Genomic DNA, 21745 nt, shown 5'->3' on the forward strand with positions numbered 1-21745 from the left:
AACAAAACAAATGTCCCACAATGTTCTGTGGAAGCGAAGCAAAACAGAAAACAAATCCATGAGACAAAAGGACTCCGAAGTCCATCTTGGGTCACAACGTTCGTGATTTCTTGATTTCTTGGATGATACAAAACAGAACGTGAGGCGATGAAATTCGAGAGACGGTCCGAAGCAAAACAGAAAACAAATCCATGAGACAAAAGGACTCCGAAGTCCATCCTGGGTCACAACGTTCGTGATTTCTTGATTTCTTGGATGATACAAAACAGAAGGTGAGGCGATGAAATTCGAGAGACGGTCCGAAGTTAATATCCATAAATACAGTCGAGCGAACAAGGGCAAGCGAAGAGCAGAATCCGGTAAGCAAACAGAGTCCAAAAAACCTTAGTGTCAAACTTATCGTAGAACAAGAATGCTGCTGAGTTTCAAATTCAGAAGCATTGTTCAAACGTTTGGGCAGAGCTTATATCCGTAATCACGTGACCCGCTGTATGCGACGCTGCCGAACGATGTGCAGGCCACCACCATCTCCTTGGCAAGCCCCAACACTCACGAAAAGTCAAGTTGCGCATTGGGGGTCTGCCGAGACTCATTGGCGCACGGGATTGTTGTCTTGTCCCTGATCCATGTAACAATGATGGGGTATAGACACTTACATATCTGCTACGTGTTTATGATGTGGATAACAGTAATTTCCTGACAGCACTCCAAAACTGCTTCTTTTTATTGCATAATGAAATTCCAGGTTTATTGAGGCATTACAAAGCAGAAAAGAAAGTAAAAGAAAGACACGTTTCGCAACCCACTGTATGCTTGTTCACATATAGCTGGCTGACACAAGGAGTCATCCTAAATCTAACAGCAGGAGTGAACATGGAAAAAACTCTATTGTTGCCATGGAGGTTGTCCTTTCTCACTCCTGTGGATCCACAGCCAGATATCTATGGAAAGGGTAAACCAAGAAAAGGCAGCTGCCATTTCTTGGTGTGCATAAATAACATTAAAATCCAAGGTATTTTAAACGTTTCATCTTCTAGCGAGGCGAAATAATGTGAACATACGTGCCCAATTATACATACATTTTCAAAATGTATTTCTCAATGATCATTTATTGCCTTTTTAAGATGTTATGTTTTGATTGCTGAGCGCAGTGCTCAGAACCTAACTCGTAATTAATATGGGCTTTCATTCTAATGCTATAGCCATAACGTCTTGAGCTCAGTGCTCAAAATTCTACCCATTCCCATAACTGTAAATGTAGATCCTCGAGAGCACAGACCACAACCTTTCGGTACTGGGAAATGAGACCCTTTAATTTTCACTTGAAACAAAATGAAACACTTCCTGTGATTGATGAACAATTCTGTAAACATCAATGCAGCCAAACTATGAATATGTGCACAAAAATGAGAACATAAATGAAGAAAAAAGAAGTGATAGCCAACATACGCTAAAATCAGCCTTTTGCAAAAAATATAATAATTATCAAATGGCGAAAGAAGCTATAGGTCAAGAAAACGATGGGGTTTGATTGTTGTTAATACCAATAAACATATTGCATAACCTTGAGCACATGTCTAGAATGCCACAAGATCCTTATGTATCACTGAGAAATATATTCAAATGTTGAATGTTGTAAATTAATTTGAAGAGCAGCCATTTAATACATTTTTCTGTGGATACTGGAATGATATAGATGAAGTGCATAATACATTTATAGCAGCGACAACTAGACAATAGAATCTTGAAGTCTCTCACAGTGTCATGTGTTAATTACACTTTCATTAGTTCTTCTAGAGAAGACCAGATGTTATAATAAAATATCTACTGTCTGAGTATTCAATGCATTTAAAATGACGATCATAAGAAAACAAATAAGTTTAACCTGTCGAAGATACTTAGTGTTGGTCATTAAAGTGCATTCATGATAGCAGCCATAGGCAAACCTCATAGGTTTTTCGGCTAAAGTGCATAATGCTTGCAGCCATCTAAAGTGCTTAGTGCTCAACCATTTAACTGCATTCATCATAGATACAAAAAGACCACAAAGGTTTTTCATCTAAAGTGCATGGTGCTAGCATAGTAAGGTGCGTAGTGCATTATCAAATCCACCGTTATATTGTACGCTGGTCACCAACTTCAAAAGCAACCAATGCATTTAATTCAGTAATAGCAGGATAGGAGCAATATGTTGATTAAAATAATCCCTAAAAAGAGAAAGCACCCATCACCAAAGTATCTAAAATCAAACATACAGACACCCAGTACATCAATGGGAACCAAAGTAAATAGTTGTTATAGTCAAACAGTTGACAATACACAATGTCAATAATGCATATACTCATAACAACCATCTGTAATCTACAAGAGATTTTTTTGTCTACAAAAGATTTTTTGGTGTGTGTTGGTACTCAACAAAACATATCTCTTAGGCCAGACAATCAGAAGGACAAACAGAAAACCAGGCAGTCCACGATTGCCTACGTGCCAAGAAAGGTATACAGTTCTTCATCGAGATTATGACCTTTTGGTTTCTTTGTTTCTAAGTCCAAAATACTCTTCATTTCTAGTTGTCGCAGCATAAATTCACGATTTCTTCCTCTAGATGGTTTGTGGACAGTGTGGATAGTGAAAAATTGAAAAGGACAAGTAGACTGCCATATTTTTCTTTAAAGTGAAGAGCCATAGGATATGTGGGGGGTCACAGTTTTTAATGACTTGCATGTGCTGCAAAATTTGTAATTTTAGTTTGTCAATTGTACTGCCCACATACCAAAGATCGCAGGCACATGCCAAAATATAAACTAAAAACTCTGTGTTGCAGCAAATTGTGGACTTAACCAACACTTTCTTGTTTAAGATTGGGAGGACATAGCTGGTTTTATTTACTGCATGTTGACAGGCTTTGCACTTTGTACATTTGTAAAAGCATGTTGATTTCTGATTGAGCCAGGTCCCCCCCCCCCAGTGCCAAGGGATTATTTTGGTGATTTTGCTATTTCGCCATTCAATGCCTTCTACCGTTTTGTTTCATTAACCCTTAAGTGCCAAGGACGAAATACCTCGCCCTTGGCACTTAAGGGGTTAAAGGAAGTTGATCTCCCAAAAGCTATGTTAACTCTTTCGACAATGTTATTGGAAAGATTTGTATCAAGGTCAAGAACATGCCAGTGACGATGTATTAACTGGTGAATGATACTGGAATGTGCACCATTAAGTAAGAACGAGCCTTAATATATCTGCGTCTGTGTTAGCTTCCGATTTAGAATTAGCATGCAAGAGCAGGTTTCTGTCCTATTCTCATGCTTTTACATAAGCACGCTCAAGAATCGCCTCGGGGTACCTTTGCTTGTGGAACTTCTGGGCCATGACTCTGCATTCTCTGTCAAAGCTTCCGAATGTGCTGCAATTCCTCCTTATTCTGATGAATTCTCTATACGGTATACTCCATTTGAGCATGGATGGGTGGTTGCTACTAGCAAAAGCTGTGTATTGGTACTGGTGGGTTTGCGGTATAGCTCTGTGACTATTTCAACTTGTTCTTCTTTTACCAACACATCTAGAAAAACAATAGAAAGCTCTTATCTGCTAAAAAAACGTTTTCTCTTTTTCTTTTTTTAAAGTGCGATTGAGTCTATAAACCAAGACTCAACCTTACAAAATACAGTTGTAAGAACTATACAATGAACCAATATGCTCACTTGCTAATTATCTAAAAACTACAAATAACCCTGTATAGTGATAAACACTTTTATTTAATACAAAAGACAGTCCCTATCCTGTGGGATACTATCTTAAGGCATCCAATACCCTTGATAGATGAATCCTCAGGTGTACAGACATGTGGTTCTATTCAACTCAATATTTCATTGACATATGTTGGCAGCTGTACAACACCTTAAAACACCCGACATGTTTTATTCTTTATCAACAATTATAGATATATAAGAACTTCTTCAGGGGAACAAAAAGCAATTTATCAGAAAAACAGGTCTTGACCCTCTTAAAACAATATATATATATATATATATATATATATATATATATGATACATTACTTCACATGCTGTGCATAGGCCGACATCTAGTGGAAGCTGCGGAGTATTACAGTTTGTTTTTCGAAACTCGAAAATGGGCGTCGACACAGGGCGTGCCAGTAATACTATCCCTAGTGTGACATCCACTGTACCCAAGATCCCTCACGCGTCTAGGATCCTCAGATTGTATTTTTTCTGACATGAGGTAGCATGAGGAGTAGCGTGAGTACAGATAATCCAAGCAGATAGACAGAAAGGTAAGACTACAAGCAATCATGTGCCTTCTCTCAGAGGGGAGGAAGGGTGAGTCGCATGTGAATCTAAGCAGATACAAGCATCAGAAATACGATTACGGTGAGTAACGTATCCCTTCTGAGGCTTGTGGAATCTGCTTAGATCACATGCTGTGCATAGATTAGCGAGCAGTACCTGAAGAAGGAGGTGGGATGTGAGAAGGGTCATGAGCAAATAAGTGTCTTAGAACCGCTTGTCCCACTTGTGTATCTGCCTTGGAATGGGTGTCAATGCAGTAATGCTGAGTAAAAGTGTGAATAGAGCTCCAAGTAGCTGCTTTGCAAATGGTGTCAAGGGGTACATTTGCAATGAAAGCCAGAGTGGCCCCAATGCCTCTAGTAGAGTGGGCTCTTGGCGTGAAAGGCAGAGTTCTTTCAGAGAGTAAGTAACACAGCTGGATACAGTTAATAATCCACTTCGAGATGGCACCTTTAGAAACGCGATCCCCCTCTCTGCCTGTAGCTACGGAGACAAACAGTTGATCTGTTTTTCTTAGCGGTCTGGTTTTATTTACATAGTAGAGGACCGCCCTACGCACATCTAGGGTGTGTAGTTTCACCTCAGCCGAGCTTTGCGGGTCCTGGAAGAAAGCCGGAAGCTCGATGGACTGGTTTACATGGAATTTTGATATAAATTTAGGTGAGAACCTAGGGTGTGTGCGTAAAACCAGTTTGTCTTTATGGACAGTAAAGAAGGGATCCTGCACTGACAGAGCCTGAATTTCACTGACCCTTCTTATAGAAGTAATAGCTACTAAGAAGGCCGTTTTATAAGTCAGGTGTTTGAGACTGCTTTTATGCATGGGTTCGAAAGGGGGGCCCATGAGCTTGGCTAGCACCACATTAAGGTCCAACTCTGGTGGTGGGTTTGAAATAGGAGGGTGAAGTCTCTTTACTCCTTCCATGAAGGCTTTAAATACTGGTACTTTCCACCACGAAACCTTGCTATGGGAAGTGGTGTAAGCCGACAGGGCTGCCAGGTGTACTTTCAGTGAGTTAAAAAACAATCCTGCATCTAGCAGGTGGAGCATGTATGTAACAATAGTGGAAGGAGTGCAATCAACCGGGTTGATTTGTCTACTCTGGCACCAGATAACAAACCTCTTCCACTTGTCAAAGTAACAGTGCCTTGTGTTTGGTTTCCTAGATTCCTTTAGGATGACTATACACCTCTGTGGCAAATTGAGATGTCCAAACTCTATGACCTCACGAGCCATGCTGCCAGGTTCATTGAGTTGGGTTGCTGGTGCACTGTTTGACCTTGGTGATGGGACAGTAGGTTGTACCAGGCTGGAAGTTTGATGGGCTCGCACACCGCCATCCTGCGTAGGTGTGGGAACCACGGTTGTCTTGCCCACATGGGAGCAACTAGGACGAGCGTCATCGATTCCCTGTTCATCTTGTTCACCACTTTCCTGATGAGAGGAGTTGGTGGAAAAGCGTACGCAAACATCCCTGACCAGTTCATCCACAGGGTGTTCCCCTGGGAGTCTGGTTGGGGGAACCTGGATGCAAATCCTGGGCATTGTCTGTTTTCGCTTGTGGCGAATAAGTCTTTAGTGGGGAAACCCCACTGAGAGAAGATATCTTCTACGACCTCTCTGTGTAGAACCCATTCGTGTTCCTCTGGGAGGGAGTCTCTGCTCAGAGCATCCGCTAGGGAATTGAGCTCCCCTGGAACATGTTGTGATGACAGGAAGATGTTCCGTCTGAGTGCCCATATCCAGATTTTCTGGGCAAGCTTGGACAGATTTGGCGAGCGAGTCCCTCCTTGCTTGTTCAGGTAGAACATGGCTGTTGTGCTGTCCGTCCGGATTTGCACTGACAGGTTTAGTAGGTGGGGCTCGAACGCCTGAAGCGCTCTGAATACTGCCAGAAGCTCTAGCAGGTTGATGTGGTTCTTGGCCACTGAGTGAGACCAGAGACCCTGAGCTGTGTGGTGGAGATGGTGAGCTCCCCACCCCGTCAGACATGCATCGGTAGTGACTACTGCCTGTACTTCGGGATCGTAAAAGGGTTTCCCCTGTGCGAGATTCTCTCTTGTCCACCAGTGAAGGCTTTGTACCAGTGTTGGCGAAACGACCACTAGATCGTCCGACTGACCACTTGCCTGAGACCACTGTTTCGCCAACCATTCCTGCATGGGACGCATGCGCAGGCGCGCGTGGGGGACCAGGTAAATACATGACGCCATCATGCCCAGTAAACGCATTGCTTTCCGTACCGTTATTTGTTGACCGGACTGATAATGCGGAATTTGCGGTAGTATATTCCGAATTCTTTCTTCTGAAGGAAAGGTCAACCCCTCTTGGGTATCCAGGATTGCTCCTAGGAATTGTTTTGAGGTGCTTGGCACCAGGCTTGACTTCTTCTCGTTGATTGAGAAGCCTAACTCGTGGAGGAGGTCGATAGTCCTTTGAATGTTTGTCCTGCTAATTCCTGGGGTTTCCCCCGTTATGAGCCAGTCGTCCAGATAAGGGTACACCGGGATTGCCTCCCTGCGTAGGTGTGCAGCCGCCACCGCCAGTACCTTGGTGAATACCCTTGGTGCTGAAGCTATCCCGAAGGGCAGTACCTTGAATTGGTAGTGTCGACTGTCCACCTTGAAGCGCAAGTACTTTCTGTGCGCTGGGAACATGGAAATATGAAAATAAGCATCTTTCATATCCATGGTTGCCATGTAATCCCCCTTTTTTAGGAGGGGGATTACCTCTTGTAGCGTGGTCATACAAAATTTTTGGGGCTTGACATACTTGTTGGCAGGCCGCAAGTCCAATACTGGGCGCATTGTCAAGTCTTTCTTTGGCACAAGGAAGTAAGTTGAATAAATACCCTTGTTTACCTGGTGTCCCGGGACGAGTTCTATCGCGTCCTTTTGTAGCAGAATGGCGATCTCCTCAAGGAGAATCTTCTGATGTTCTAAGGAGTGTACTCTTTGTCGTGGAGGATGGTTCCGGGGACGCTGCAGTAGCTCTATACAATATCCTGTGGATACTGTTGACAGCACCCACCTGTCTGATGTGATCCCTTTCCAAGCCTGGGTGAACTTTGAAATGCGTCCCCCTACTGGGGTTGCGTGAGAAGGGACCCTGAACTGAGCGTCACTGCTTTGGTGGAGGCGTGCCGCCTCCCTTGCTGGGGCTGCCTCTGCCTTTACCACAACCTCTCCTATTACCCCTGCCGTAACCCTGGGTAGACTGTTGGTTGTTGTTCCACTGTGTACCCTGCCCCTGGGAATAGTTAGATCCTCTCTGGGAATTTTGGCCGCGTGGGCGACGAAAATTACTATTCCCTCTCTGGTTAGGGGGTTTATTGGTTAACTGGCCAAGGGACTTGAGTGTCTCGTATTCGTCCTTGGCATTTTTCAGTGCGTCTTCGACCGCCTTACCAAACAAGAGATCGGTTTCCACCGGTTTGTCCAACAATGATGCCTGGGTTTCTGCTTTAAAACCAGACTGCCGTAACCATGCATGTCTTTTGATAACAGTGCCTTCCGTTATCAATCTGCCTGCGTTGTCCGCGGCGTCGAAGGTTGCTTTCAAAATGCAACCAGACACGGCTCTACCCTCTGCGGAAATCCGAGCTAACTGGCCCTTTAAAGGTTCAGGAGCAGAGGCTATGAGTGCCGCGACTCCTTCCCACTGATGGCAATTGTAGCTGGCCAACAGGGTGGTGGAGTTAGCAATCCTTGCTTGATAGGCGGACGTTGAGGCTACTTTCCTGCCGAAACCGTATTGTTTTTTGCTCTCCTTGTCGGGAGGAGCTTCTGACGATGACAAGGGTGTCCCAGCCCTCTTACGAGTGTTGGTGACAACTAGGGAGTCTGGCTTCAGATGTCCTCTTATATAGAGAGGGTCAGACTAGGCCGCCCTGAAAAGTTTTTCAACTCTGGGATTGACTGCTCTGGTGAGGTTCGGGTTCACCAGGGACGGATCTATTCTCTGCTGAATGGACTTAAGGATAGGGATGGTCTGGGCAACAGGCATCCTTTCTCCCACTAACTCTTCTGCGAAGTCCCTTTCCTCCTGGACACCGTGGGTGTCAATGTGGAAATGTTCTGCTGCGCGAGCGAGAACCTCATTTAGGAGGGGTTGGTTATCGACCGGGGAGTCGGTAACCGGGGCTTCGTTCTCTACCGGGGAATCTACTCTGTATGTTTCCGGGTCATCCTCTTCTTCTTCCTGGTCCTCATCCCCATAGTAGCCCGTCCCGGTTTGCTCTTCTATCATACCAAATTCTTGGTCCTCACAAAAGGAAGCATCTCCTTGATACCGTGAGTATGGTCTTGCGTAAGGTTGTACCTCGAAGGGTTCTGACCTCATCGGAGTTTCAAACCGGGGCTTTTTACTCGGGGGGATAGGATCAGTAGAGCCTGAGGGTGTGGCCCCTTGTGGATCATACGAGAGGAAATGTTCTGGATTTGTATCATAAAAATCAGCCAAAGAAGACATTCTTGACATGACCCTATCTATGTCTTCACTGGACCATTTTTTGGAACTGGGGATGACTCTCTCAGCAAGTCTATGGGATTTATCTTGAGTAGCTTTGCTGGTTGTAGACCTATCAGTAGACCTGGTCTTGTCTGTCTGTTTAGGGGGAGTGGAGTGTTTCACAGGTGTGGGAGAATGCACAGGTAGTTTCTTCTGCTGTTTTCCCCCCTCCCCGTGCGTTGAAAAATGTTTTCCCTGTCCCTTAGTGGCTCCGGAGTTTTTCGACGCCTGGCGTCGAGGATCGGGAGAGGTGTCCCTGTCCTTCGAGCGTGGGGCCTCGCTGGCTTTAACTGCGGGCTCCGACTCCTGGAGCGCGGCCTGGGGGTGGAAGTCGTCTTCGTCTTCTGACGATCGAACTTCTGTTAGCCTAGGGAGCAAGGCACTCTTGGCAAGAGTGGATCATTGCCTGGAGTCATGCGGCGATCTTGATCGAGAGCGCCCAGAGGACACCGAATCGGACCGTTCTGTTTGTGCCTCTTTCCGAGAACTCGATGTCGTCGAGTCTCGGTTGGACTTAGTGTGTTTAGTGTGTGTAGTATGTGAAGCGCTTGAGTCGCCGGGGGTCTTCCCCATAGCCGCCCTGCCGGACAACCTTCCGACGTCGGGGACCTGCGCTCGGCTGTCTTTCGACGCCGTAATGCCCTCGCCGTCTGAAAGTACGGCGTCGCTGCCATCGCTGAAGGCGCCCTCCGCTGCCATGGCCGCCTGCCTGGCGTGGTGGGCCCAACGCTTCGTCGAACGGTCCTTAAGTGTCTTAGGTTTAAACCTACTACACGCTCTGCAGTTTGCTTCGGGGTGGTCCCTCGGCAAGCAGAGATTGCACGTGGCGTGCCTGTCGACCCAAGGGTATTTGCGATTGCACTTGGGGCAGAATTGAAAAGGGGTACCCTCCATACGCACCTTGAGGCAGCGGGCAGTTAAGTGTAGGAAATGTATAAGGTGTACCTATATACCAAGAGTGTAGAGTATGTACCACCCCCCACTCTCCCTACTTGCAGGGCCGAGGCCAGAGGCCTTCCAAGGCCCGGGCCGAGGCCAGCGGCCTTCCGAGGCCCAAATCCGTCGTGCAGCAGCCGACGGTCGATTTCTTCTCCAGCTGGCTTCAAGTGTTGAAGTTCGACGTTGGGGTGGGGAAGGATGTGAATAGATTAATCTTTTAAATTTTTAGCAAAAGTATGGCTAAGGCCAGGGGACTCCGCAAAATGCTTCCGACCAGTATGGTGGAAAAAAACAATCTGAGGATCCTAGACGCGTGAGGGATCTTGGGTACAGTGGACGTCACACTAGGGATAGTATTACTGGCAAGCCCTGTGTCGACGCCCATTTTCGAGTTTCGAAAAACAAACTGTAATACTCTGCAGCTTCCACTAGATGTCGGCCTATGCACAGCATGTGATCTAAGCAGATTCCACAAGCCTCAGAAATATATTTATATATACACTCTTCTCTGTGGTGTTCTTCATAAACCTTAAGTGGGACAACACAGAATAACAGCAGTTAGTAAAGCTGTTCACTATTGCATAGAACCTAGAATCAAGCGGGAGCAAAAAGTCTCCTACTAATGACTCACCGTATTGGCATTTATGATTAACGCCTTTGACGGATGAGTAGATTTGTCTTCACTGTAGACTGATGATCTGCAGATATAAATACAACGACTGATGACAACCGTGCCAATCAAGTTCCAATCCAAAAAACACAGGAATCTACCTTATTAACTCAACAGTCTCGCTACCATGGTAAATTATAGTATGCTAAATTACTCCCACATGTAACACAGATGGCACTGGAAGCTGTTACCTCCCAATATGGGTGCAACATCTATAATACATGCCTCATTGTCACCGGCAAACAAAACCGGTACCTATAAGCTGTAGATTTGCTAGTATTCATGCATAATGTTGCTAGAATCTTTTTTTGCCCAATACTAACATTCTAACTACATTCATAGTGTCCCTTAAGATGCTATATTATTGTAGAAACAACCAATCATTTAAAACTACACAACTGCTCGTAACCGTTGTGACCTAAAGCTTACCCTCAATTTTGCAGCAAGCGTCATCCTTCGTTCGATCGCGATGGAGAAATCATTCCTGATATGATAGCGCGGTGTGTCCGAGCTCACGAGCTGTAAGTGCCCTGCTGCTGGTAACTATGGTAGGCGTTGATTTGTTCACAGTATTTAAACCTACATAAAAAAGCTGAATATTAGCATTCTTATTATTCCAATGGAGTGCGCGGCTACACACAGACTCTCATAACGCAGGGAAGTGAAGCTAATATCAATCCAGGAGACTCGCTACGAGGACCAGGGAATTGAGCCAAAAAAGTTCCAATCAGATCCGTACTTCCTACTTATTCGAACAGAGTCTCGAATGACGTTTTGCTTCCGCCGACTCGAATCACGTTGCCGGTCACCTGATCGTCCAACGTGTCGTAGTCACTGCATATATAACAGCGGCTAATCCTGCACAGCTATTACCAATTGAGGGCATTTGCTACGTTAGGTGATGGGGATCAAGTTAACCTAACCTTCATGGTGCGTACATATGTTGTATATTGGCTGCTTCTCAATCAAGTCTATGGGTAAGTGAATCACTTGTTTGAGCCAGCGGCTACCATTATGTAAATGATCGGATGCGGGCCGATCTTCTACACACTAGGTGAGAGAAACTCTGGTATAAACCCACCTTTGTGTTATATCAAGACCTTAACAAGTGATTGGAACTCGGCCAATTGATTTGGAGCACTGAAGCTCATACAAACATATCTCCAGTGCAGTTAACAATGCATACTAAGGCAACACTTCTAAAAACACATTCTAATGTATTGTATAAACACAAACATCTATCTTTTTTAGTTATGCGTGTTTGCCTCTGTATGTATAAAAATATGCATTAAGTGTTAATGTTCCTTAAATTTCATACCACGTTGTTCCAATCGATCGCCTCGTTTAGCCCTGTCACTGTTGAGTTACATAAAAAGATTAACCATGACTCTTTTACTTGTAATCTTTTGATTACAGAATCGCCATCGTAGGATGGTGACACATGTAGTAGCACTGTCCACCTAAAGTCATTCATTCCATGGTCCATCATTAAAAAGTGATTAACCATTGGGGCTGTGGACACCTTGTTTTTTATGCAGCTTTGGTGCTCTGAAATTCTCACCTTGATTTTACGTTTAGTCATCCCTATATACAATTTCTTGCATGGACACCATATTGCATATACTACATTACTAGTATTGTAATTGGTAAACGTCATTTGTGACCATGGTTTATCTAAATCTATGTCCACTTGCGTGGTTCTTCTTGTTAAATGACAATTCATGCACTGTCCACAGGGTGCATGACCCCAACATTTTTAGTAGGCCCCACATCTCTCCTCTGTAGGGAAATACCTCTTTTTGCTGTTGGCCTTTCGACCATCTATGCCCAGTCTCCTCATTTTGTCAGGAATTATTGCTGCTTTTTCTCAGGAGGCTTCAGATTCCGAAATAGAGCTGGCATTGCTGGAGCTTGCAGTTGTATCTTGAAGTGTATTGGGAAAAGGTCCAATATTTTTACGCAAAAAGTCAAAACGATGAGCAAATGTGTAGACTCTGCCTAGCTTGTAATCTTCCTTATCCCTGAGGAACTTCCTCTGTTTCCTTGATCCGATATCATCCTCACATATAAGTAGGCTTGCTTCTATATTGGATTTCAGTTTTATTCCCTCATCACTTGATGTCATTTGTGACAATTGTTCCGATAGGTCCACTATTCTTAGCATAGTTTTCGGAAGGTCTAGTTGAGCATAATTAATCAGAATGTTGAAAAATGTGCCTGAACAGCCGTTCGTCGAGTCTCCCCATTCCTTCAGCATATCTGGATCCCGATTTTCAATAGACGGTGAAATCAAAATTCGAAATCTCCTTGGAATTCGTTTTACATCAATGTAATTTTGGAGCAAATGTTCTTCGCACCATTTGCTGATTTCTCTGCGTTGGGAGTCTTTCCAATTCCTTTAGGAGCACTATCTCGTTGGTCTCAACATTGGTGGGTAAGGTGTCATTGGGTTTGTTGGGTTTGTGTGCCTCTTGGGATTCACAAAAAAGTGTTTGGGCTTGCTTGAATCGTGCACTTTCCTTCTCTGCTTGTGATACCATATTAGTCACAAAACGGTGCTACTGGATATCGTGTGTAGCAGTTGGCTTGGGATACATTACTCACTGTAATCGTATTTCTTGTGCTTGTATCTGCTTAGATTCACATGCTCTGCATAGTCCGACATCAAAACAATGTTTCTAAACAATAGAATGTAGGGAACAACAGTGATTCTGTACTTCGAAAAATATGGTACATTCCTTTGCGTGTGTGTATATATTTCTGAAGCTTGTGGACCTGCTTAGATCACATGCTCTGTATAGTCCGACATCTATTGGAAGTCACAGAGTATTACAAGATTTGTTTTTGAAACTCGCAAACGGACGTCGATAATGCGTGTTTAGTAATAATATCCCTAGTGCGACATGTACTCTACTCATGGTCCTTCACGCGTCGAGGTCCCTCAGATTGTTTCTGACATGAGGTTGCATGAAGTGTAGCGAGAGTACAGATGTAAAAAGCAAAAACAGCGATAACCCAGAAAACATCTATGCGCCTTCTTCTCCAGTAGAGGAGGAAGGGTAGGCGCATGTGAATCTAAGCAGATACAAGCACCAGAAATACGATTATGGAGAGTAATGTATCTGTTCTGGAGCTTGTGGATATGCTTAGATCACATGCTCTGCATAGATTAGCAAGCAGTATCTGGAGAAGGAGGTGGGAAGTTAGAAGGTACAGTGGCAAAGAGATGTTTTAGGATCACTTGTCCCTCATGTGAATCTGCTTTAGAGTGTGTGTCAATATAGTAATGCTGTGTGAACGTATGGATGGAACTCCATGTAGCAGCCTTGAAGATGGCGTCTAGATGGACGTTTGCAATGAAAGCTAAGGTAGCTCCTGTACCTCTGGTAGAGTGTGTCCTAGGGGTGAAAGGTAAGACTTTCTTGGATAGGGAATAGCAGAGCTGTATGCATTTGACTATCCATCTGGAGATGGCGTTCTTTGATATGGTATCGCCCACTCTACCAGGCACAATGGAAACAAAGAGTTGGTCTGTTTTCCTTAGAGATTTTGTTTTGTTCACATAGTACAAGACCGCTCTCTGTACATCAAGAGTATGGAGGCTACTTTCTGCTGAGTTTGCTGGATTTTGAAAGCAGGTAGGAAGTTCTATGGATTGGTTTACATGGAACTTAGAAATGAACTTAGGTGAGAACCTAGGATGTGTTCGGAGGACAACCATGCCCTTGTGTATGATGAAAAATGGGTCTTGTACGGACAAAGCCTGTAGCTCACTGACTCGTCTTATGGAGGTGATAGCTACTAGGAATGCAGTCTTGTAAGTAAGATGTTTTAGACTGGCCTTGTGCATGGGCTCAAAGGGTGGACCCATGAGCTTGGAGAGCACAACACTGAGATCCCAACCCGCAGGAGGGTTGGGAATTGGGGGGTATAGCCTCTTTACCCCTTCCATGAATGCCTTAATGACAGGGACTTGCCACCAGGACACTTTATTCTGTGAGGTGGTGTAAGCCGACAAGTCCGCCAAATGCACCTTTATGGAATTAAATACTAGGCCAGAGTCTAGTAGGTAAAGCATGTAGTGTAGAATGTTAGCTGGGGAACATTCTATTGGGTTTAGCGATTGTGATGTGCACCAAATGACAAATCTCTTCCACTTATTAAAATAGCAGTGCCTGGTGTTGGGATTTTGTGCCTCTAAGAATATCCATAAACCTTTGTGGAAGATTTAAGTGGGCAAACTCTATGACTTCAGGAGCCAAGCTGCCAAGTTAATTGATTGTGGGCGTGGATGGAGGGATGCCCCTTTGTGTTGGGTCAACATGTTGTATGGGCACGGGAGCTTGATTGGGTCGCACATCGCCAGCTTGAGCAGATGTGGAAACTAAGGCTGTCTCACCCACATAGGAGCAACCGGGATTAGAGATACTTGTTCCTGGTGCATCTTGTGCACTATCTTTCTCAGGAGTGGTGTCGGGGGGCAAAGCGTAAGAACATTTCCCTGACTAGTTCATCCACAGGGCGTTCCCCTAGGACCCTGATTGGGGTAACCTGGAAGCGAAGTCTGAGCATTGTGCGTTTAGGTTTGTGGTGAACAAGTCTATTGGGGGGTGACATCTGTGGGATATATTGACCCACTGAATGCATTGCCCCACATCACTGAGCTGCATTTGCGCTAGAAACAGCAGCCTGGCCGCGCTGGCTCCTGTGCACACCAGGACCTTAAAACTGCGTTTGGCAGCAACAGAAAAATGGCTGCATAATCATGCCACCCACATTTAGGCGGGGAGTAACAGAGTACACACCGCAGGAGTGTGCCAGTGTGCTCTGCAACATTTAACATGGAATTAAGTGAAAGAGGCAGCATTGCCTTGCTGAAAACCCCAAAATTCCCTTTTAAAATGAAACTTTTTCACTCTTTGTAAAAGCTGCTTTGACGCTAAATCCATCCATTTACTTTGAAACTACCGTGATTGAAAAGGCCCTGCTATGCCCAGGATCATCCATTGTGTCTCAGCAAAACCAGGCCTAATTCCTGAATGACAGCCCCTGTCAAAAGTAACTTTGAAAAAGTAACCAAGAACTCTGCTTTTCCTCGCACGGGAAAGCGCGCATATTTCTCCACAATGTATCAAACACCAGCTGTCTTCAAAAGAACTTGAACTATCTGAGCCTGGTCAGTTTCATATACCAGTGTTCAGATACAACTCATGCATTCAAAGAAAAATGACTTTAGCTGCAAGGACATTGTGGAAATCTGAGTGAGCTGCCCAAAACCGAATTAAAGAAAGAAATGTTAGCAATTTTTAAACACATGTGGTAAAATGGGCTTTGCTGACTGAAGAAAAAAATGCCTATTTAAAAGTAAGTTCTTTAGTGAAGGCCTGTTTACTTAGCAATGTTAAGGGATTATGTTTGTGGCTGGTGATAACACATGCATAGGCTATTTTTATTCCATAGGTTTGTTAAATCAGGACTCAGAAATCAGGAAATAAAGACTTTTAAATCAACTGGGCTGAGTTGGCAAGCTCTAAAAACCTGTTCTGCCAGTTGTTAGCCCTGTAACTTCCCATAGGAAGGCAGGCACACCATAAACCTCCAGGACATGGAGGTGCAAAGTATTAGCTGAAAGACTTTGAATGGACCAGCACAATGGGGGTTCGCAAGCTCATCACACATTCGTCTGTGCTCCAGGCTGGGACAATAGCAGTCTTGGGCCACTCAGCTGTCAAGTGTGAAGGGGCAATAAAACCTTCAATTAAGACTGGAAACCCCCTTGCCTGGAAGGAAATGACAGCTGCTTGCAGTTGGAGGAAGAAAAAAACCAGGAACTAGTAACAAAGGGACTGCCTTTTGGTGCCATACACTATGTTATAAAGACATTTTAAAGACTTATTTCTGTAGCAAGAATTAGCAAAAACGTTAAAAGTTTGCAGTTTTAAATCTAATTTTGTGGGCTATCTTTTAAAACTTGGTAGAACTCATTGCCGCATGGGGAACAGAAGTTACGAAATATGACAGATTCCAAGGAGATTGGACGGGTATGTGGTGAGGTGATTGCGGATCTACCTGTCCTGGACTTTAGAGTGGTTATGGATGGTCTCACTCAGAGTGAGAAGAAGTGGTTGTTTAGAGGGGCAATGATTGGTAAGAAGATTATATTGCGGAACTGGAAGAATGCCTTGGTGTTGAATATTGGGACATGGTTGTCTGAGATGCATGATTTGGCAAATGTGGAGAGGGTGCTTTATAGGAGACTTGGTAAGTTTGGTTTAGATGAGAAAATTTGGGGTTGATTTCTACAGTTATTTTAACTTGGCATTGTTCTTGTTGGGTGGGTGGGTAATTCAGAGATGTAATTGATTTATTTGGGATTCGATGTATAGAGAATCTCACCCTGTACATAATTTTATGTAAAATGCTCTGATTTACATTTTTTGCAATCTTTTGACTGTTTTATGTTGATAGTCTTGTAAATTGTGATAGATGTTATGTAAAAAAACGATTAAAAAAAAAAAAAGAGTGTGAAGGGCAATAAAGCCTATTAAGAGAGAGGACCCCCATCCTGCTTGGAAGAAACTGCCAGTTGGTGTTAGCTGGGAAGAAAAAATGCCAATGACACCCGTTTGTCTTTTATAAAGAACTTTAAAAAGACTTATATCTCGGCTGTCAAAATTGGTAAAAATGTGGAATTTTCACAGCGTAAAAGGGGAATTGTGGGCTGTGTTTGAAAACTTGGTAGAATGTCATGACACACTCTGGACAGAAATGGCGATATATGTTGTATTACCAGAAAAGCATCAATGCTGCAAATGTCAAATTGTGTACATATATCCCTGGGGACAATTTGCATCTTTGTATAAAACTGTGGAATTTTAGGCCAAATCTTTAATGTGTAAAATTACCAAAATGTATCAGAAAGGCGAAACAAGGTCACACACACTTGAGGATTGGACTGATCTGTGCAGCACAAAATATGTAACCTGTGTATCTGATTTACTAAGAGGTTGCAACTGCATAAATATCTGTTTTTGGCAAAATCAGATTTTCAGTAAAGTAAATGTGGGACTGTCTAGATACCGTAAAAACCACCTCATAAACATGACATCACTTTTCTGATATCCAACCAATTGTGAGCAAGGCGGAGACTATGCCCTTGCCCAATCCTGTTATTAGAGGATGGCGTAGTGAATCCTGCCCCTGTCATATACTGTAATGATGTCATCTGGCATTATAAATAAGGGCCCCTGACTAGACTCAAGACACTGACTCCTGACTCTCTTCCCGATTCCTGCACTGCGTTTCTGTACCCGTCATCTTTCTGATCCAGAATCCAACTACAAGGCCAAGCATTGCTGCTCCTACCCTAGGGTCCCTGCAAAACTTAAGCAGTGCTGACCCCATTCCAAGCAAGGCCTCAAATTCTGGAAACCACTAAATCTCCTATCAGCAAAGGAGAAAACTGGGGTTTTTTGGCATCCTGATCCAACCTGGCTTAATGCCACTCACTGCATGTTGCTGCTATCCTACCCTGATGATCTGTAGTATCCAGTAACTAGAAGTGCCAGTCCAGTGCAGTCCGGGGACCAGAAGTGCCCAGCTTATCTGTCCCGCTGAGAATTGGCCAGCTGTCCTGCGATAGACCATATCCGTGTGGTGATCCAGAGCGCTGACTGTCCAAAATCCAAATTAAAAGAGGACTGTATCAATAGGAACCATAGCATAACTTGCCTTGCCTTGTCCTATCCCAATCTCTAAACCACCCTATCCTTACCTTAATAACTTGTAACATTGTCAGAATACTTACTGCAACCCTGTCATTGATTTATCTTGCTAAACGCCATTTCTTTAGTCATTTTTATCTTGTCTTGTAAATCCTAAGCTATCAATCCTATTTCGAGTGATCGGACTGGTTCCGCCAGGGCGGGCGCTGGGGAACTAGGGTTGAACTCATGAATCAACCCTTGAGCTTACTGTGTCTCTCTTTGGTATTCTAGCCTGAATGCTCTAGTATAGAGTAAAACTATTCTTGTCCAAATTGATTTTCTTTTCTGTTTTGACTACCAGATTTTTCTAAAAATGCACCTCATACTACCGTGCACATCTCCCTTAGTTTAATAGTTTCAATGCCATATTGTACCTAGGACCCATAGCTACCCCCAACCCAAAAACCGCATCCCGATTTACAATATTTCACCCATTTTTATTAAAAACCGTTTGGTTAATTTCAGGCGGGAATGAGCATTTTTGCAAAGTTTTACACGTGTTATTTTTACTATCAATTGTTTTAAACCTTCCATTCATTTTCGAATTGTATGCTTTTGCTCAATCTATTGCTTATGATTGCTAGTATCTTTCCAATGTTGCTCCAGTAAAGATTTGTACAGATTTAGGGATTTATGCACACATTCATTGCTTTCTTCAGCCATTTCTGAGTGTCATTTTAACATTGCAAGGGGTTCAGATCCATTTTTCTCTCTTGTTTGGACAGGGAAGGTTGGATTTGAATGTGGTTTCTTATTCCTCATTCCCGATTACCTGCTGCTTCCTTATATCTATTTAGAATTGCTTATTTGTGGGTTGATGAATATTGCAGAGAGAAATCCTAACTTGAGTGCTATCTTTCCCAAAATTCAAAAGTGTCCCTATTCTCTGGTGTTTTCTATCTGTGTTGCTAAAGGGTTAATTTAAGTGCATTGCCTACATTCCTATTGTTATTTTCACCACATTGGAGATTGCTGCCCCATATATTAAAAAGTGTACGATTTTCTTGAATTTTAAATAAATAAATATTACCTTTACCAACCAGCCTGGTTCCTGGTCCACCGTGACCCGGGGTATTTGAAAAAGGGGTGTGATATGAGTGGCATCTTAATATTGAATCTAATCTAACATAAGCATTTACATTGCGCGCTGCATACTGGGCTGAGACTCAGGTGTGCGTCGCCTGATTAAAATCCTTAACACACCATAGTGAGAATATTCTGTCTAGGATATCAGTTTAGTTGCCACTCATGTTCTTCTGGTAGAGGGTGTCTGCTTACAGTGCCTGCTTAGAGTATCTGGCAGAGAATGGAGTTCCCCTGGAACATGTTGAGATGTTAGGAACATGTTCTCCTTAAGTGCCCGCTTCCATATTTTTTGGGATAGCTTGGACAGACTTAGAGAGTGTGTGCCTCCTTGATTGTTCAGATAGAACATGGTTGTGGGGACCTGACCCGTCTGACACTTCAGATGTTGCTGAAAGGTCTGAAGAGCCTTGAGGACTACCAAGAGTTCTAGGAAGTTGATATGTCTTTGGGCAGTAGCGTGTGCCCACTGGCCGTGGGCTATGTAGTGGAGGAAGTGGGTCCCCCAATCCGGCGAGTGAGGCGTCTGTAGTTAGGATTGCTTGTGCTGGTGGAGTGTGATAAGGTTTTCCTTTTAACAGGCTGTCCTTGGACCACCAGCAAAGAGCGTGAACCAGGGTTTGTGAAACAACCACTAGATCGTGCCACTGTCCGGTTGCCTGAACCTACTGTTTTGCTAACCATTCCTGCATTGGGCGCATGGGCCGTCACGCGTGTGGAACCAAGTGAATGCATAAAGCCATCATCCCGAGCAAGCGCATTGCTTTGCGTACAGTTATCTGGCGACCGGCCTTGTAGTGAGGTACCTGCAACAGCATGTTTGGTACTCTCTCGTTCAAGGGAAAAGCCAGCTCCTGTTTTGTGTTTAGGATAGCCCCTAGAAATTGCTTTATTTGGCTGGGGACTAGACTTGATTTTTTCTTATTGATGGAGAAACCCAGATTGAATAGAAGGTTTATTCTCTTTTGCGTATTTGATTAGAAAATTTGAGGAGTTTCCCGGGTGATTAGCCAGTCGTCCAGATAAGGGTATACTGAGATGGACTTTCTGCGCAGATGTCGAATGGGAGTATCTTGAACTGGTAGTGTACTCTCGCCATCCTGAAACGCAGGTATTTTCTGTGAGTATAGTGCATTGAAATATGAAAGTATACATCTTTCATGTCCAATGTCGTCATTTAGTCTCCCTGTTTTAGGAGTGGAATCACCTCTTGGAGCGTGGCGATACAAAACGTTTGGGGTTTGACATATTTGATCGCAGGGCACAGATCTAATAGTGGACGCATAGTAAGGTCTTTCTTTGGCACAAGGAAGTACGTTGAATAAATATCCTTGTTCACCTCGTTTGCCGGGGCAATCTCTATTGCATCCTTCTCGAATAGAGCCTTTATTTCCTTCAGCAGTAGGCTTCGCTCTTCTGCTGTCATTTTCTTCTGTCTTTGCAGGTGGTTTCTGTAGCAACTCTATACAGTACCCGCCTGTTACGGTGGGCAACACCCACTTGTCCGATGTTATCCCCTTCCATGCGTGGGTGACGTGATAAATGTGGCCTCCTACTGCAGTGGCATGGGAGGGCACCTGAAACGGCGTGTCATTGTTTGGGAGTGGTTGAGCCTCTCCCAGGTGAGGTTCTGCCCCTTCCTCTGCCCCTTTTACTTCCCCTTTCAAAATTGGACGTGGAGCCTTGGCCTTATGACTGGCCCCAAGACGAGGACTGTCCCCCTTGAGAGTAGCCCCAGGAACGTTGCGCACCCTGGCACAGAAATCGCCTACAGTTTGGGGAGCCCCGTTGGGAATAGGGTTTATTTGTCAACTGTCCGAGGGACTTAAGAGTGTCGTACTCCTCTTTGGCACTCTTGAGGGAGTCTTCTACGGCCTTCCCGAATAACACATTTGGCTCCACTGGCATGTTTAAGAGGGTTGCTTGCGTCTGCAACTTGAACCCTGACTGTCTGAGCCAAGCATGGCGCTTGATGAGCGTTCCTTCCGCCATGATGCATCCTGCATTATCTGCTGCATCAAGATTATTCTTTAGGATGCAGTTTCAGATCTGCTTGCCTTCTGGGATAGTCTTAAATAATTGAGCCTTTAGTGGTTCTGGGACGGCTTCTATTTGGCACTCCAGATCTTCCCATTTGTGGCAGCCGTAACTAGCCAACAACTTAGTGTTGTTAGCGATTCTGGTCTGGTATGCTGCAGAAGAGACCGTTCTCGCGAAGGTATATATCTTTTTGCTCTCCTTGTCTAGCGGGGCTTCTGCCGATGCCAGGGGAGTGCCCACCCTTTTTCTGGAGGTAGTGACCACCAGGGAATCTGGTTTGAGCTGACCCCTAATATATAGGGTGTCAGTGGGCGCGGGTCTGCATAGCTTCTCTATTCCAGGATTGACCGCCCTTGTGAGACTAGCAGCCAGTAGGGATGGCTGATCAGTCTTTGGACAGATTGCAGGAGTGGTATAAACTGGACGGC

At 44.3% G+C, this 21745-nt stretch overlaps 1 protein-coding gene across 5 annotated transcripts in view; it reads right to left on the minus strand.

Moving 5' to 3' along the window:
* LOC138515929 (sodium/hydrogen exchanger 9B2-like) overlaps nt 1-21745 on the minus strand; it is a 1072421-nt gene that overhangs the window by 900458 nt on the left and 150218 nt on the right. Inside the window, exons 3-4 of one of the 5 annotated variants that reach the window (XM_069630696.1) lie at nt 10858-11007; nt 10390-10456 (exon numbers count right to left, since the gene is read on the minus strand). The exons of the other annotated variants lie outside the window; for them this stretch is intronic. Of the exons in view, the coding sequence (XP_069486797.1) occupies nt 10390-10400 (11 nt within the window). The 5' untranslated portion in view covers nt 10401-10456; nt 10858-11007. The remainder of the gene's footprint in view (nt 1-10389; nt 10457-10857; nt 11008-21745) is intronic. 5 annotated transcript variants of the gene reach the window in all.

The sequence above is a fragment of the Ambystoma mexicanum genome, chromosome 6q (genome assembly GCF_040938575.1).
Source record: "Ambystoma mexicanum isolate Mex_15411 chromosome 6q, UKY_AmexF1_1, whole genome shotgun sequence".
In the NCBI taxonomy this organism is placed as follows: domain Eukaryota; kingdom Metazoa; phylum Chordata; class Amphibia; order Caudata; family Ambystomatidae; genus Ambystoma; species Ambystoma mexicanum.